Raw genomic sequence first — 17,882 nt, forward strand, 5'->3', positions numbered from 1 at the left:
TCCACAAATGTTCCTGTGTCTCTGAGCCCCACAATGGCCCTTTCACATTTGCAATTTCATTTAATCCTTGCTTTCTTCAAGCCCAGGGATCGGCAGAGTGTCTACAAAGGGCTTTGTGGACCATACTGTCTCTCCATCAACTACTCAGCTCTGCTTTGCAGTGTGAAAGCAGCCATAGACAATATGAAAATGAATGGGTGTGGCTTTATTTGGGACGTCAGAATTTGAATTTCATTATCATTTCCATGCGTCATGAAATAGTTTATTTTTTTGAATCACTTAATGTATAAATCATGCTTAGTTCATAGGCCTTATAAAAATAGGCAGTGGGATGGGGGCGGCCCCTGTGGCTCAAAGGAGTAGGACACTGGCCCCATATGCCGGAGGTGGTGGGTTCAAACCCAAGCCTGGCCAAAAACTGCAAAATAATAATAATAATAATAGGTGGTGGGCATGATTTGGCTCATTGGCCATAGTTAGCTGACTCCTATCCTAGGTCCAGGTATATGACCTTCTCTACGGAGTTTCCATCTCTTCAGAGGAGGCTGTTGCACAAGCTTCCCCAGGTGGTCAAAGTGTGGACTGTACTGATGAAAACCCTGAATTATGGAAACAAGATTTTTCTAATTTCTGTGTTATGACTGAACACTGTATCACACACCTATGGGTCTTTTGTCATGGCTGGGGAGGCCCTTTTGAAGGTGTTAGATGATAAAATTCATTCTTGCACTGTGTTGAATCAAGACAAGGACTGGAAAATTGATAAGGAGACTGTGACAATGACATGGAACATTTATATGGCAGTAGCTTGGCAGAAGATTTTCATGATATATTGGGGAAGATGGGTCAACGATGCAAAAGAAAAGGGTGTTGATAAAATGGTTATTAGCCAAGAAGGAAATGCTATTGTATGTTGCCCAAAGTTGCGGGTTCAAAGAATGGCAAGATGGTGATACACATGGTAATAAGGAAACTTGCTTGGAGGGGCATGAATCTCATGAAATGACAAAGCACTCTATCTTTGCTATCCAAGTATCAGATAATTAAAAGACATCAAAGAGCCTAAAATGAACCCGATTGATTAGTTATCTTGAGGCTCTTTTATAAGGGATTATGAAAGTTATCCTCCCCTGACTTGGCCAATTAAGTCCAAGGTCACTCTGACATTATGCTGGTCACCACAGAGAGTGGGTTAATGGATAGGGTTTGAATATATTCATTTATTTAATCTAGTTTTGATCTTCAGGTATATAGTAGATGCTGTGCTCAGAAGTGGGCTAGGGAGTCTGAGAAATACAAAAGCAGTTTCTGAACTCATTGTTTGGACTAATTTTACAACTGCTTTGTACAATAAAGCAATCTGAGAATTTGTGATATATCCCAAGACATTTGGGAGGCCAAGGGTCCCACGCACTCAGACGACAACTTTGTCCATAGAAGTGAAAAGCAGATAGAATGGACAGAAGCCCCAGCACAGGAGTCTGCATAAGAGCACAGGAGTGTGTAAAGCTAGTAGGTATTTACCGAGTGTCCACCTTGTGCTCAGCCCTGCTCAGACAATGTAGGCAAGCACAAAAGATTTAAGAGACTGGGTTCCCACTTCAGAGGGGAAAAAACGATTGGAATTTCCACTCACTCTACTGGTAAAGAACAAGGCACGTTCTGGGAGTTCATGGAGGCCCGTGGTACTATTTTTGAGTTATCAGGGAGATATTGATCAAGCAGCTTGAAAGTAAAAAAAAAAAAAAAAAATGATGTATTCTACCTGCTCGCTGAACTCTCTCTTCTTTAGACCTGTCCCCCTGAAGAAAGCTTGGTCAACTCCAAGCATCACTGTGAGCAAATCACTATGACACTTGGACTAAATTCATGGGAAGAAAGTATGCCATCCTTTACACTTGGGTTAAAGTGAACGGTGTACGCTGTACTGAGTCCCCACAGCCCCACCAGTTCCCAGGCATTGTCCTTATAAGTGAGCCATCCAGATTCCATACCAGGTCCAATACTTGCTCCCATGATATATCCTCTTTGTTATCAACTCCAATAACTCAGCAGACATTTGCATTTACATTATGCCAGAACAGCCTGTGGGGCCAAAAACATCTTTTATTCTCTAATATAAACATCCCTATTGGAAAACAGAGCAGAAGTTAAATCCTAAAACAGAAATAAACAGCAAAAGCAGAGTTAGCGAAGGTGCTTTCTCTTCAGCTGTGTTGTCTTTAGACAGCTCGTTCTAACCGTTCCATAGCTTTGATGCCCAATCACATCCGTATAATCTCATTTCTGTACCATGAAATCAACCTTAATACACAATAGAGGCACCTCAGAAGGAAAAAGATTTCTCTAAAAGGAAGTCTGAATATCGTCACCGTTTGGGGATTCTGCAGTATTTTCTTCTTTACCAAGATCCACAAAGGCATAAGGATTTTCTTCACCTCTTGCTTGATTTTTCCTGTTAAATAAAGTGAAGTCGCCTTACTATAGTGATGGTAGAAGGATACTTTTTACCAACCCCAGACTGATGAAGATCAAAGAGCTTGACGATAATCTGTGTTAAGGAGGCTGGATTGCTGATATTAGGTATAGCTTCTCTTGAGGGCAACTTGGCCATATGTATCAAAATTAGCAATTCACATATGCTCTAACCCAGCCTTCCCACTGCTAGGATGTATCTTACAGATATATTGGCACATACAGGAAATTACCTATATTAAAGTGTTGCAACTTTTTTTTTACAAACACAAACATTTAGAAACAACATAAGAGTTCATTACTGGAGGCCTGGTTAACAAAACTAGGGTCCATCCCTAAAATGGGAACCTATACTGCCAGAAAAAAAAAAAAGAGGGAAGCTCTTTGTTCAGCTATTATGGAATGACCTCTAGAACACATTAAATGGAAAATCAAAGAATATATAGAACATTGTGTGGACTTCTAACATTATATACTGAAAAAAGACATAAGTGTTTACCTTATATATCTCCAAGACACTGATAATTTTGGTAGGCTTTGTGAAGGGAACTTGGAGATAAAAGATGACAGGGAAACTCTTTATGTACCATTGTGTATTTTCTTTTTATTTGAGCCATTTGAATATATTACCTCTTCAATGCCTAATTTTTAAAATAAAGCTATTTGGAGGAACTGAAAATTTCTAGAAGGAAGAACATTGAGCAAAATAGACTAACACAAATAGACATTCAATCAAGAATATGTTTAGACAACCTGAGATGTGTATAGACTTTTGCTAGGTCAGAAAAATATCCAGGGACAAAGCAAGACTAGGAATTGGGTCTCTAGTGATTTAAGTCCTCAATGAACTTTGATCTTCAACTCAAGAACAAAGGACAGGATGGCTGACCATGAATTAAGGAGATGATAGGGAATCTGAGCTACCTAAGGAGAAATGAAGCTGATTAAAAAGTGTCGATTTGATGCAAATCTCAGCGCTCATTCTCGAATGATTTCACAGTTCAAACCCATCACCAATCGGTAGGGGCACTTCTAGGCTAAGAAGGATTTAGCAGTGAGGACGGTCCCCCGAGCCCACCCACCCCTGTTGAGTTTACTATGGTGTGCTAATAAACCCCAGGCCGGTTATCTACCACATGGCCTTGTTAGGAGATTGAAATGCTAATTACATCTGGTCAATTTCTAGGGGACGCATCAGGATATTTAGGTGCAAAACTGGCCTATACAACCTTCTACTTCTTGCCAATTTTCCAGTTAGTGTTTCCTAAACTTTTCTGTTTTAGGAGGGATAAATCGAGGAAAGGTCACTTACCGCCTTCGATCTCTGATCCCAGTGATGATCAGGATGACAATGCCAACCACTACCAGTGCCATCACAATTCCAAAAACAATCAGCCAGATGGTGATAGGCGGCTGGTACGGAGGACTCAGCGTTGGCTGAATCCCCAGAAACTCGAGGCTATTGTCATCCAGGCGGAAAACACCATTGATACGGCTTCGTGACATCCTATTCCCAAAAGCAAAACATAGCAAAGGAACACTTAGGCAAAATAAAAGTGCGTGTACATCAACGCTCCTGACAGGATCTGATAAGGCTTATCAGGAGGATGTATGCCTACAATCACAAGAAAAGCAAAGGAGATTGTGGGTCGCATAAGAGATAGGCGTTTTTGATAACTATGCACCTTTCATATCTTGCAACCCACGTTAGGTTTGTCAATGGCTTCATGGGAAAACTGGATCGCAAGGGTGGAAATGTGCAAATGGCTGACATTTGCTAATCTGTGACTACTGTGTTTTAAGGGCAAAGTCAGCACGTTCAGCAAGAATTTCCCTTCTGTCAGAGTAGGTTGACAATGATTTTATCAAAAATCATGACAAAGGATAATTGGCTACACCTCTTTTATAAACGAATCACGTCCCATAGCCACGTCCCTGAAGGAGTATTTTCCAAATAAAAGATGTTGGCATTTGGAGGCAGCCCTGGAGAGGAAGACAGGAAAGGGAGTTTTGCCAACTTCTCCAGCACCGCAATGGGAAATGGCTGAAATTTATGGAAGCAAAAGGATGAAGATTATTTTTTAAAAAAATACAATGAAACGGAAAACATTCTAGATGGAAGGCCAAGGTGGTCTGACTCCACCAAAGAAGGAGAGCGGTCAGAGCAGAATTAGCCACGTAACCCCTAACAACCTTAGCCTGAAAAGATCTAAAAAGAGTCATCCTGAGAGCAGGAAGTTTGAGCCGTGGCCTGCAGCTGGGTATCTGGGAGGGCTGAGCTCTTTCGTGGGGATCTCAGCTGGTACTTTTCCCTGAGCCGGACAAAAGGTTGCAGAGGCACTGAGTGAGTCTCTGGGCATGGTTGGGTCATGACCCCAACCAAGCTAGATTTTCTAGGCACACCCTCCAGCAGGTTTTTAATCAGCTTCCTAGATAAGCAGGACTTCCATGCAGCTCAACAGGGCCACCTAGCGAGCTGCCCAGCGGCAGTGGGTATATTAAGGTTTGGGTTTTTTTAAGGAGGAAGGGAACCATCCTATGGTTGATCAGTTCTTCACACTTGCTGCATGTTGTGGGAAACAGTGGAGGCAAATTGGACAAACTATCTCCTGTTCACACTTACTGCTCCCAGCCAGGCCCTCTCCTACTGCAGAGGCCAACCAGTGTCTCCGGACTCTGTGCTGGCCCACCAGGTTTCAGGCTTTGGGCAGTTAAATGAATCCTGCATCAAAGCCCCTACAGCACATGACGGCAGTACCTGTCCATACCCTGTCTGCGCTGGCTGTTTTCCACAGGTGCTAGCCAGACTCCCTTTGGCCAGCACCTCCTTCCCTTTGCCCGAGAGCATTCTCAGACTATTTCTGCCTGCAGGCCGAAATGCTGGGGAATTAATGCCACCTGGAAACAGTTCCCAGCCAATGAGGTAGTGTAGCAATAATGCAGCTCCCTCAGCCCTCGGATGAGAGGCATTCTACTTGCTCTCTCCAAGTGCCCCAGCAGGACTGAGCTCTTGTTGCCCACGGGGGTAACTTGCTTGACGACAGGCAATCTTTGGTCTTCCTTCTCTTTCCTGTCTCCTGTCCACACTTCCCTATCAGCGCTTCGCAGGCTCGCCTCCGAAATCAACTCCTCACGCTCAAACCCTTGTCTAAGGATTTCTCGGGGGAAACCCAAATCAAGACAATTCCCTTGCTGTGGGAGCCTTCTGGAATTAAAAGCCAAATTTGCAGGATGAGGTAAAATACGTAAATAGCTTAGCACCAAGCCTGGATCAGAGGAAGAACACTAACCGTTCCCTATTAGTGTTGTCGTTTGTGTTAACCCCTCAGCCTCATATGATTTGTTGGAAAGTAAACCGTCACCTGATAGCCTCTTCAACCTCGGTCCTGGGAATGATCTCAGACACATTTTTCGGTGCAGTGACAAAGAAGCTGAAGGAGATTCTTGGTTTGATATCGCTCACCCACACATCCTCCTCCCTGGGGAGAAACAAAAGAAACCTCTTCCCCTGTGACCCAGATAAAGACAATGAAGACTTCCTCGGGGTTGGGGGAAGGAGATTAGGGAGAGGATCACAGGGGAGAGAGAGAGACAGGGGCAAGGCGAGTAACAGAAGAGGTGATCACCAGAAACAATTAACCCTGTCCCAGGCACATGACATCAATTCCATAAAAGCTGCCTCCATATAAAACCCACATCTTTTTCTTTTTAAGATAGGGTCTCACTTTGTGGCCCAGGCCGGAGGGCAGAGGTGTGATCAAAGCTTACAGCAACCTCAAACTCCTGGGCTCAAGTAATTCTCCCGCCTCGGCCCCCTGAGTAGCTAGGCTACAGGTGAGCGCCACTATGCCCAGCTACTTTTTCTATTTTTTATAGAGATAGGGTCTCACTCTTGTTCAGGTGGGTCTCAAACTCTTGACCTCAAGCGATCTTCCCACCTTGGCCTCCCAAAGTACTAGGATTACCGTCATAAGCCGCCAGGCCTAGCCTTAAAACCCACGTGTTTTTCAAGGATGGAAACATTTCAAAGTGAAAGTACTAAGAGAATGAGCAAGGAATCACTGGGGACCCAGGACTGTGACAAACAACCTGGTGGGCAGAGATGGCTCAGTGCCAGGGACAGAGATGGTGTGTTCACACCCCAGCCCACCCCCACCCAGCAGAAAATGTCATATTGCACCCATGGGTGAAGGGAATGTGTGGGTTTTACTCTATGATGTAACATGACCATGTGGCTGGTGGCCCGGGAAGGACTACTCATCTCACCCAGAAAAAAGGCCAAACTCCTTAGTGTGGGCCCCTGAAGCCCACGTGTCCTTTCTCTTCGGCCCCCTGCTGCAATGCCCCCACTCTGCCCTGGCCACCTCCACTCATCCTCCAGCAGACACTGCTCCAGCCACACTGACCTCCTTCCTGCTCCTTCAACAGACAAAGAACATTCCTCAGAGTCTGCACGGTTTCCTCTAGGGGAAACCTTTCCCCATGGTCTGCATTGCTGCTTCTGTTTCCTGCTTCAAATCTTTGCTCAAATATTAGCAAAGCCTTTCCTAACCTTTTTGGTTAAAATTGAACTGCCCCACCACACACACACACACACACACACACACACCAGCACTCCTCAGCCCCTTTTCTGTCATATTTTTCTTCCTACCAGGTATCAGGGAATTTTACTATATGTCACATAGATGTTCCACACGCACACAAAACACATCGGCACTAGAACATAAGGTCAAGGAAGGCAGAACTTTTTCTCTTGCAGGGCTGAGGGTGGGTGAGGGCTTTGAGAAAAGAGCTTGGGAGCGGTTTAAGAAGAACAGGGCTGTGGCGATCTTAGCCAAATAAGCCACACTCTCCCCTCAGTGGAGTTGCCCAAATCCCAGGCTGCCAGAGAAGTGTAAAAGTTATTAGAAGGTTTTTCTTCATTTCCCTTAAAGAAAAGTTTAAGCAGAACACATCCTCGGACTCAGGAGGATAAAGAGGTGCTGGCAGGAGTAACTTGAGAACCCAGCAAATCAACTCACCCAAATGGAACTGTCTGCTGTTTGCATTCTGAAAAATACTGCCTCATGGCATATGCCACAGATGACTGGAACAAGTACATTTCATTGTCATTCCACTCGTACTGCAAATTCAGAAGAAAGACACTTCTCAGTAGGGATCACAGGATGCTTTTTACACCTGATACTCCTCAAGCATTGTTCTTAGATTCCAAAGATTCCCCGTATTCACTGTCAGTGACCCTCCACACGTGTGCCCCGCAGCATCCCCTGCAGGGCTTGTTAAAGCACTGCGTGCTGGGCCCTACCGCAGCGTCTTATTCAGAAAGCCTGAGATGAGACCCAAGAATTTGCAGCTCTAACCAACTCCCAGGTGGTGCTAATGCTACTGGCTAGGCACCCACGCTGTAGGAGCCCTTAGGTTCGCTGGGCCTTTTGCTTTGGTTTGATGTAAACTGAAATAAACACCCTGAGGGTAGGTGTATAGATGGGAGTCCAAAAAAAGTTGTGGGCTTTGCTGTAAATGTCTGTACATTATAGACAAACTGAGTGTTTACTGTTTTTATAGTAAGTTCTCATATATGCACTGTATATTATAAGTGTAAAAGAAAAAGAAAGAAACTTGAAGTTCAACGGGTAAATAACACTTTGTAAACAGCAAGGTAATCTGTTTGTTTGTTTCTTGTTTTCCAATGCCAGATAAATGGCTTGTGTTTGCGTGGCCTTTGAAGACTCATTAAAAGAGAGAGAAAAGCATTCCCTCTTTCTTCCAGTAGATGGCAGAAGAGATCAGCAAATGGCACAAGGTTTGGCCTGTGTTTCTCCTTTCAGGAAAAAAGTTTTAAAATTTCACACAAAAATTATTACATTCCTTTCAGCTTGGCTTCTCCCAGGATTGGAGGGGTGAGCTGCACCAATAGTAATAATAACACTATTAATGTTGTTACTATCGCCACATTGTTTTTAAATTGTAAAGGCTGAGTTCTCAAAATAGTGCCATCACAGTCCAGTTGGATTTCAGTATAAAATAGCTCAAATGGGCCAGATGTTCTGGGTCTGATGTGGAAAGGCACTAAAAGAACGGTTCTGGTCTCTGCCAAACAAACTGTCGCTTAGGGAATTGGCCTTAGACCGTTACCCCATCAAACCCTCTGAAGACTATTTGCCGATCCTTCACGGCATCGAAAGAGAACATGTGGATAAATGTCAAGAAACCAAAGATAATTGAAAAAGATCCTGAAAAGGCCAAGCAAGATCTAATAAAAATATGGCAGAAAGAGAAAGAATCCCACAGAGTATTCCATGATTGTTAAGAAATAAGAACTTGAACTCTCAGAGTTAGGAAAGCAATACACTTCCATTTTTATTTTCCTTTCTTAAATGTTCGCATTTTTTTTTTTTACTCCTACTATGTTGTGTATATTTTGCTGTCTTATTATGAAAAGCATACTAAGAGTATTGCTGAGTCTTGGACAATATTTAACTTCTCATGAAAATAAGGAGGTAGGAAGACAATCTTTGGACCCATTTAATGCAGAGAGCAATTTTTTGTAGCCACTGCAAAGCCTTCAAAGTGTCACAGCCCCACTCAGGCCTTTGATCCCCATCTCCCTGCAACTACCCTGTTCTCTCTTCTTTCCCAGTTAATGCTACTACTTCTAGATCACCTGCAACAAGTGTGAGGAGAGAGCACTACTTATTAAAGTAATTCACATGAACATGTAATATGATTTTCTGTAAGACTTTTTGTTACCACAAAATGCATCTTTACATCAGTGGTTCTCAAACTTTGCTGTAATTAGAATCACCTGGGGAGCTTTGACGCTTGGCACCACATCCCAGAGCAATTAAATCAGAATCTCTGCAAGGAGAACCCAGGCAACCTTTCAAGATATAACCACAGCCTCTCCCTTGAATACAAGTTAACAGTGGTAAGAGTCACTTGGAAGGATTGGTGTTTGAGGTTTAAGGATTGGTACAGAGGTTTTCTCCTTGATCTTCATAACTCCTTCAAAGTAATCGATAAAAAGCAGGCATAGCCCATCCAAGAAGAAATGAGTTACTAAAAAGAAAAAGAAACCCAAAAGCTGAAGGCCAAAATTGGGGGCTTACAGTTTCGAAGAGAACCACGTGACCTGTGCTTTTTCAGACCACACTGGAACGGGCTTACTGTGTCCTATTCAAGCAAAGACAGTGAACTGAAAAAATAATGAAAAGGCACTCACAGGTTTATCTCCAAGACCGGATTTTAGGCTTATCCTCACTTTGATGCTTTGGTCAGCATCTGATCAAAGAGAAATCACAGGCTGCTGGTTACAGATGACAGACTGGCCACATGTGTTTATTTCCTTCTCCTCCCAAGATCCCATTAAAGTGATAGTAAAGGAATTTTTTTTAAGGTATAAACTCACTTTTGGAAAATAAGAAATGATGGGAAATGGGTAACTGCTTTCTCAGGGACAGAAAGCCGTGGCCAAATGTATACACAAAGGGAGCACAGACCCCCAAAGAGCCAGAGAATCCCAGATAGATTTGGGATTCTGGTATGGCAGGGAGCGGGAAGAGGATACTGGGCTGAGCCCGAGGGAAACAAAAGTCAGAGCATGGTTAAAACCACTTGGAGAATAAATGATCCTCCTATCCCATGTGCTCTTGCTTAGACAGTCGCTTGGAGGCTGTGCTCCAGAAAAAACAATAGGTAATCCAACCAAGAAGATGTGGAATCTAAGAAGAGTCAACCCAGGAGAACGAGAAAGGAATTGGTCAGGTTGAAAACTGTGGTCCAGATTGAGACAGGAAGATGTAAGACTCGGAAGGACGTCTCTAGGAAAGGATGCAGTGGAGAAGAAGACACATGTTGGAGTCATTTGGAAGAAACAAATGCAACGTCGCTGGCAAGTTAGTCTGCCAAACCACCGAGGCAAAAAAAAAGTCCATAAGAAAGGACACAAGTTAGTATATTACTTGGCTCTGCAGGCGTCATGATGGAGAGAAACATTGGTAAAATCATGATAAAGCTTTACTGGGAGAAAGACAAATGGAGGCAGACAGAAGCAAAGGTCTAGAACTAACCAACAAGATAGCAATGACAGCTGCCACCGTAAGCAGGTTATGTATAGAGGGAAAATAGACTCAGCTGTGTCACAGCCCTCATGAGAATGAGGCCATAGGGGACCGAGGGAGCAGATGCACGTGTCGACTCACTGTACTCACATGGACTCCAGTTGGTGTCCCAGCCCACAAAAGAATTCCTGTTCTGTTCTTTCAGCCAGGTAAACAGCGGCTCAAAGTAGGTGAGCAGTGGGCTGACATCCATGTTCCTTGCTCCAACCACATTTTCCAGCGCTAAGGTCCAGGGTTCTGATTTTCCAAGGCTCATCATATTGCTACATAAAAAAAAGAAGGGATTTTTTTTCCCCTTTGAGGGATTCCAAATGCACACGTATGTATAACTATGATCGAGTGTTTCGTCTCTTGGACTTAACTAATTTTCTCCCGGCCAATAAGAAAAGGCATGTTAATAGAGGTACTCGTCGCTCAGTCTCTCTCTCTTTCCAATTACTACTGCTAAGGGAGCTCACAGGGAAAGAGGAGGCGGCCCCATCCGGCCAGTGCATGGTGTAGGTTCCTGGCTCAGCCCAAACGAAACATTGGCTTTATAGATGAGGATGGTTTGTATCCTAAAAGTGTCTTTTTGGAACAAAGAAAGGAAATTCAAACCTAGGCATGGAAACGACTAATATTAAGAGAGTTTCAACATTCTGAGGCATTTCTTACAGCAGCTTCTGCCCAGCTTCGGTGGAGCGTGAGATGTCACATTTGTGCAAGGGACCTTGATGTTGAGCTGCTTGACAAAGGGCTTCTTGAAACTGGAATTGATAAATGGTCCTTGTGTAATATCTGTACAGGAGACAAAGAAACAGGAAAGCAGCATCAGGTTTAGTTACAGTATCAGAGATGTAGATTAGGGTATCTAGTCAAGTTCCAGGGCCCAAATAACCAAAGAGGCCCTGGTCAACCTCATTCTCCAGCCATGAACGCTACAGATTCATCATCTCCGTGCACTGCACATCTCAGCTGATAAACAAGGCAGTATTGGTCTGGCGTTAGCTCACATTTGTTTTGTGTTTTACAGATTTTTAGCCCTTTCCGACAGAGGATGCTAATTGATACTTAGGCAGGTCAACAATATTTTCGTTTTGCAAACAAAGAAACTGAGGCTCAGAAAATTCAAAGTCTGGGGCTAAAGGGTGAAGAACATACGTTTTTGGACATCGAGTTAAAAATTCTCTTTCTGTTACAATACATGATAAACTCTACCAGAAGCGGGGAGACAAGAATTCTTTGACTTCTGCCAATGATACTATTGAATCCTTGATGATTGGGGGAGGACCTCCCACAAGTTTTATTTAGCCCAATAAATCATGTCGGGTTAAAGTGTACTGAAATTAATCATCTATATAGACAGTCCCTGACTTACAGTGGTTTGCTTTGTTGTTTGGCTTTTTTTGTTTGCTTGGTTTTTTTCATTTTACAATGTTGCTTTCGGCCGTGCATTAATGGTGAGTACCCATAAAACCATCTGTTTTTCACTGTCAGTACAGTGCTCGATAAATTACTTGAGATAGTGAATACTTTATTATAAAATATGCTTGATAGTAGATGAATTCACCCCTCTGTAGGTTGATGTAAGTATTCGGAGCACATTTAAAGTGGGCTAGGCTAAGCTATGATGTTCAACAGATTTAGGTGTATTAAATGCATTGTTGACTCAAGATGTTTTCAACTTCTGCTGGCTTTATTGGGATATAGCCCCATCATTACTGAAGGAGCATCTGTATTGAGCTGAAGGGGTGGGGACTGGAGAGGGAAAGAATAATTATCACTTTGTTGATCTCTATTTATTATTAACACAGCTCCCCAGCAACCCTGGGAATGAAATAGAAGGGAACTCATTTACCGGATGAAGGAGTAATCATTAGAAACGTGGAACAGAGACGCAGGGTCACAGTATGTTTCATCATGGGGCAGAGGTTCCACCACCCCAACTATCTCTCGCCTTTGGGAAGAAAGGGAAAAGATACATTAGCTGTGAGTCACCCGTTATGGGAAGGTAGAGTTGAACACAATCATGCAGTCGCCTCAGTCAATGGTATTATATTGGCATGGGTTGTCGGGTGAAGTAGAAACAGCGTAGAAACCAGACAGTAAAGCCCATTATGTGGCCATCTCTAAGTTTGCTTTTTTTTTTTTTTTAATTCAGCCAGAATATACCATTGGAAAATAGCTCTGTCTTCCAAACACTAATTTAATGAAATTCATAAAGTGTATCACATGGCCAAAAATGTTCAGTGCAAGCCCTAACAATTCTTCTCAGGGAGCAGACTTTATGTGCTCCAGGAAGGCAGGCACTGGCATTCCCCTTAGCCGAACACACTTCTCTGCTTTTCACATATTTATTTATTGATTTATTTATTTTGCAGGTTTTTTTGGCCGAGGCCGGGTTTGAACCCACCACCTCCGGGATATGGGGCTGGCGCCCTACTCCTTTGAGCCACAGGTGCCGCCCCCTTTTCACATATTTAATCCCACCACACCAGTGTTAACCTGTTCAAATCCCAGTTATCCTGACCGGGAAGCATTTTCTCAGAACCCTGATCCTAGCCATTTTAGACTGGTTTCTCTCCGCAGAAGACCCAGAGACAAGGCTCTGGAAAGTGATTCCAGCAAACATCAGCAACGGAGTGAAGAAATGAGACAGGGAGAGGAAGGAAAACAGCCCCCGAGCTGTGTTATCAGGCAAGTTACCACTGTGGGCAATCGGAGCTTACCCACATTAAGGAACTGGAGGCTTCAGTGGGGTGGGGAGCCTCGTCTCCAGGTATCCCACCCGAGGCCAAGGGCGCTAAGGTATTCATCCACCAAGTCCCACCAGTCATTGGGTGAGGGATGGTGAGAGGACTGTTATATCCTCAGCCCTTCCTGACATCTGAGGATTCAGGAGGCTTTAGGAATCCCTGAGACAATGAAATACAGCTACAGGGGGGTGTGTGTGTGTTCGTACCAACAAAATGATCTTAAATAAAGAGCAAACTCAGGAGGAAACATGTTGCCGATTGCATAATCATTTACTTACTTCATTTCCCACCACTTTTTCATCCACTGATCTTTGGGAATCTCACCCTTAAAGACCATCCATCTCCACTTCTCTAACATGTAAGTAAATGGCAGGGTTCCCACAATCGTGAGCGCTTGTTTCAGCAGGAAGTTAATTTCTGTTTCTGAACGCAAAAGTGGAAAAGGATAAATATTAAGATGAAGATGACAGTGGATGTATTGTGTGAACAAGAATTTTCCTAAACCTCAAGATATTATTCTTCAAGATATACTTACTATAGGCTGATCACATGACAAGTATTGACCGTGGACATGAGAATATGTATATTTTCATTTTTCTCAACTGAAGGATTTGGAGTAGGGTAAAGCCTTGGAATGGAGCTGGCAAATACAAATTTGCAATTTACCCAAATCCTTTTTTTTCATTAGTTTTAATTGCCTTCCTTAAGTACCTCTTAGCAGAGTTAATTTGAGCCGTTTCATCTCCTTTCCCAGTCACACTGTTTATTTTTTGAAAGCTCCATGAAGGCAGTGATTGTGAATGTCTTATTCAAGACTAGTCAGTGTCTGCTAGGTGATGGCTTCTCTGAGTCTTCATTAAACAAACGTAGTGAAAAGCTGGTACACCCGGGATCGGGGGGAAAAAATCTAAAGGATACAATCCACTGGGTGTTCAAAAGTACAAGGTACTTTAAATGGACTGATATTTTCCTTTACCAAATCATGTTATTTTATTTTCTCCTTCATTAATGGCATAAAGAGGCAGTGGCCCTCATCTCTAGTGCACAAAGGAAGCTCCCTGAAATGTAAGCAGGGCTGTGATTTACCTTGCACATCACTGTGTCTCTAGGGTCTGGGAAAATGCCTTGTATGTGGTACGTGCTTGGCACACGTGTTTGGAAGAAGAAAGGAAGAGAAAGAGGGAGTGCGGGAGAAAAGGCATGAAGGAATTTATCTAACATTATTTACAGATAGGGGCAGAGCCAGGGAAAGAAGCAGCAGGGGGTTTCCAAACCGGTAGTTTAACCACAGCTTAAGGAACATAGTGATTCAACCATTTTGGCCTCCTGTCCAGAAATACTAAAAAATAATCAAACTGATAATTGCCTGTTCATTGACTTGAATGAATTATATTTTAAAATTAGGAAGCAGGTGTAGTTGCCATCAACTGCCTTTCCTTTGTTGCTTCACGGGTGGATGCCACTGCTGTTCTATAATCCACTGAATGGATGCTTACAGTGGCTATTTCAGACATGATGATGGCTTTACACTAGCTTACTCCAAGATCCTTACGGGATCACCAAGGAGCTAGAGCCAGAAATCAAGACAGAGCGAATTGCCCGCCCAAGGATGGAGCTCATTGACTCTATTGACCCAACGCCCCAGCCAGCAGAACTGATCTTTATGTCACAAACAACTAAAATGAGGGGAGCAAACAGATGGAAGAGAAGGTGTCAGGTTCTGCTTGCCCCCCCCTTTACAAGGATGACTCAAAAACCGTGGCATCCTCACTGAACATTTGTCATGTTCCATCAAAGCCAAGCCATCCGAAGAGAAACAGGATGCCTCAGGCAAAGTGGGCTAAAATTTTAGGAAGTTTTTACCTAGAACCAGAAGAATCTAGTCAGGACCCTGACGCTAATTAGCTGGGCGACCTTGACCTGGGTGACCATTTCAGTCCTATGAGACTGTTTCAGTATCTTTAATAAAAAAACAAACTTCTGTTAGATATTTCTTAGGGTCACAAGATCATTCATTCAGTTACCCTTCTGAATCCCTTTTCAATAATACAGAACCACAAGTTGACAGGTTCTGATATATCCCTAATTTTTCGTTTACTGTAGCAATTTTCAGTTATCCATAAATACCTTACACCTTGTGGGTCGAAAAGTCAATATTTCCTATGTATAATAATAAATACCGTAGCCCATGTCAGATTAAAGAACCCCCAGAACAAGCCATGAGAAAATGTCCATACCATTGTCCTCTTGAAAATCACGTGGCAGAAGACCAATGGATTGTAAATGCTTAGGTGTAGCTACAGAAAGGGACATGATTTCTCCAACAGCTTCATGGAACCCTTCATTAGCTCCACTTCTTAGCAGGAAAGGTTGTTTAGCATACGCCATATCATACTGGATGTGGCCCATCTCATGATGGGCTGTCAGGAAGTCATCCATTGTCACCTTTGTACACATTTTGATCCTGCACAAAAATGGACAAGCTTAAAATGAATCTCACTAAATTTCATTTAATCATTATAGTAGAGTTGTATGAAGTTTCTTGCCAAGATTTACTCACTAGCCAATCTTGAGTCCCTACCTCTTAGGTCCTAGAAACTGTACTCATTGCTCAATATAAACTAATAGGTAGGGCTGAATCCTGTTTTCTTGCTCACAGACTAATAGGAAGACAGATGAGCAGAGGCCTGTGCTACAAACATGGTGACACAAGTACTCTCTAAGTGATCGGTAGACTCAGTCTTGGGTGCAACAATGAGCGAATAGAGGCACAGTCTCCTAGAAGCACCAAGAAGGGCATAGTTGGATTCAACGAGCAATCTCAACATTGACCAATAGGCAGGAGTTTTCCAGGTATGTGGCAAAGGGGGCCCCAAAGTACTCAATGAGAAAGGCTTGAGAAAAGAATGTGCCATTTAGGACACTGCAAGTAGTGTGGCATTGCAAATTAAAGAAATAGTAGAAGCAGCTAGAAATTGAGACTTGGGAATCATTAGCATGTAAGTCAGGGAGTGGATGTGATGGCCCATGAAGCAGGAATCAAGTGGTAAGAAAAGACAGCCACAGCAACACTCATAGCTCATAGAGTAGGGCACTGGCCACATTCACCGAGGCTGGTGGGTTCAAACCCAGCCTGGGACTGCTAAAACAATGACAACTGCAACAACAACAACAAAAATACGCGGATGTTGTGGTGGGTGCCTATAGTCCCAGCTACTTGGGAGGCTAAGGCAAGAGAATTGCTTAAGCCCAAGAGTTTGAGGTTGCTGTGAGCTGCGATGCCAAAGCACTCTACCCAGGGCCACAGCTTGGGACTCTGTCTCAAAAACAAAACAAAACAAAAAAGAGCCAAAGACAAAGCCTAGTTAGGAGGTCCCAGAACCTAAGAGGTAATGAGAGGAAAGTGATTCAGGGAAGACAGAGAAAGTACAATCAGAGAAATCAAAGAAGTTGGAAGAGGATGGCAATCCATGTCATCTAATGCTGTGTAGCCTAACAGCATAAGCACTGCATTTGAGATAGTGATCCTTTTGAACCTGGCAAGAGCATTTTCTTTCAGTTGGGTATAGGGGTAATATTTCAATAGATTCCCAAATTAATTTTCCTACCACTCTGATCATGTCCTCCTCATTGCTCAAGAATAAACTCAGCCTCCTTTATACATGCCAATCTGACCCCAACCTGTTTTTCCAACTTGGTTTCTCTCAATTCTCTTTTGAAACAATTATAAGAATAACTACTATATTTACTATATGTAAGATTCTGTGATAAGAAACTTACATATACTTTCTCATTTTTAAGCCTTACTCTAGTTCTGGGGTCAGTAAGCTATGGCCTACCAGCTGGCCACATTATAAATAAAACTTTATTGTCACTGTGCCCATTGTTTCTGTATTGTCTAGGCTACCAAGGGCAGAGTTGAGTAGTTGCAATGCAGACTTGAAAAGCCTAAACTATTTACTATCAGTTCCTTTACAGAAAAGGATTGCTGATTCCTACTGTAGAGAAGCCTGGTGGGATCCCACCTGGATCTTAGCGTCATGCAGACCCACCCATCCCCCAGCTGCCTGAGTCACAACAGATAAGGGCCAACAGCTGCTTTCTTCACTGTCTTTGGCTAAATGGGAGGTGCCTTAACCAGGAAGTTCACACACTCAGGCAGCTCACAGCCTGTGACTAAAATAATGGTACAAAATGCCAGTCTCAGTCTCATGTCTCAAGGTGTGACCAACTCTGCTATTCAAATCATGCTCCAGAGAGCTCCATGGGATCAGGCTGATGCCAAGTCTACGGCAGAGATCATTTCCTTACTTTCCTCCCTCACCTGTCCCAACCTGCTTCCCTCACTCCCCTTCACCTGAAAGCTCCCCCCTCAGTGAAGCACTCGGACGATATTTATTTCAAGCGAGTGAAGCCAACCTAAGACTCTCCCAGACATGCAACCTGGGGGTGACTATTCTACCTTATAGATTAGGAAACTGAAACCCCCAAAGTGAAATACTTTGCCCAGGGTTGCCTAATCATTAAGTGACACGCCTAGGATCCCATAGCC

The 17,882-nt window shown here is 43.3% G+C and overlaps 1 protein-coding gene across 1 annotated transcript in view; it reads right to left on the reverse strand.

Moving 5' to 3' along the window:
• Nucleotides 1-2,346: 2,346 nt before the first annotated feature.
• ACE2 (angiotensin I converting enzyme 2) overlaps nt 2,347-17,882 on the reverse strand; it is a 79,519-nt gene continuing 63,983 nt past the window's right edge. The window contains exons 10-19 of the mRNA XM_003791864.2: nt 15,568-15,794; nt 13,609-13,753; nt 12,433-12,531; nt 11,250-11,372; nt 10,686-10,858; nt 9,698-9,756; nt 7,497-7,597; nt 5,838-5,954; nt 3,788-3,982; nt 2,347-2,455 (exon numbers count right to left, since the gene is read on the reverse strand). Coding sequence (XP_003791912.1) covers nt 2,347-2,455; nt 3,788-3,982; nt 5,838-5,954; nt 7,497-7,597; nt 9,698-9,756; nt 10,686-10,858; nt 11,250-11,372; nt 12,433-12,531; nt 13,609-13,753; nt 15,568-15,794 — 1,348 coding nt within the window. The remainder of the gene's footprint in view (nt 2,456-3,787; nt 3,983-5,837; nt 5,955-7,496; nt 7,598-9,697; nt 9,757-10,685; nt 10,859-11,249; nt 11,373-12,432; nt 12,532-13,608; nt 13,754-15,567; nt 15,795-17,882) is intronic.

This window comes from Otolemur garnettii, unplaced genomic scaffold, assembly GCF_000181295.1.
Source record: "Otolemur garnettii isolate 467f Iridium unplaced genomic scaffold, OtoGar3 scaffold00051, whole genome shotgun sequence".
Classification (NCBI taxonomy): domain Eukaryota; kingdom Metazoa; phylum Chordata; class Mammalia; order Primates; family Galagidae; genus Otolemur; species Otolemur garnettii.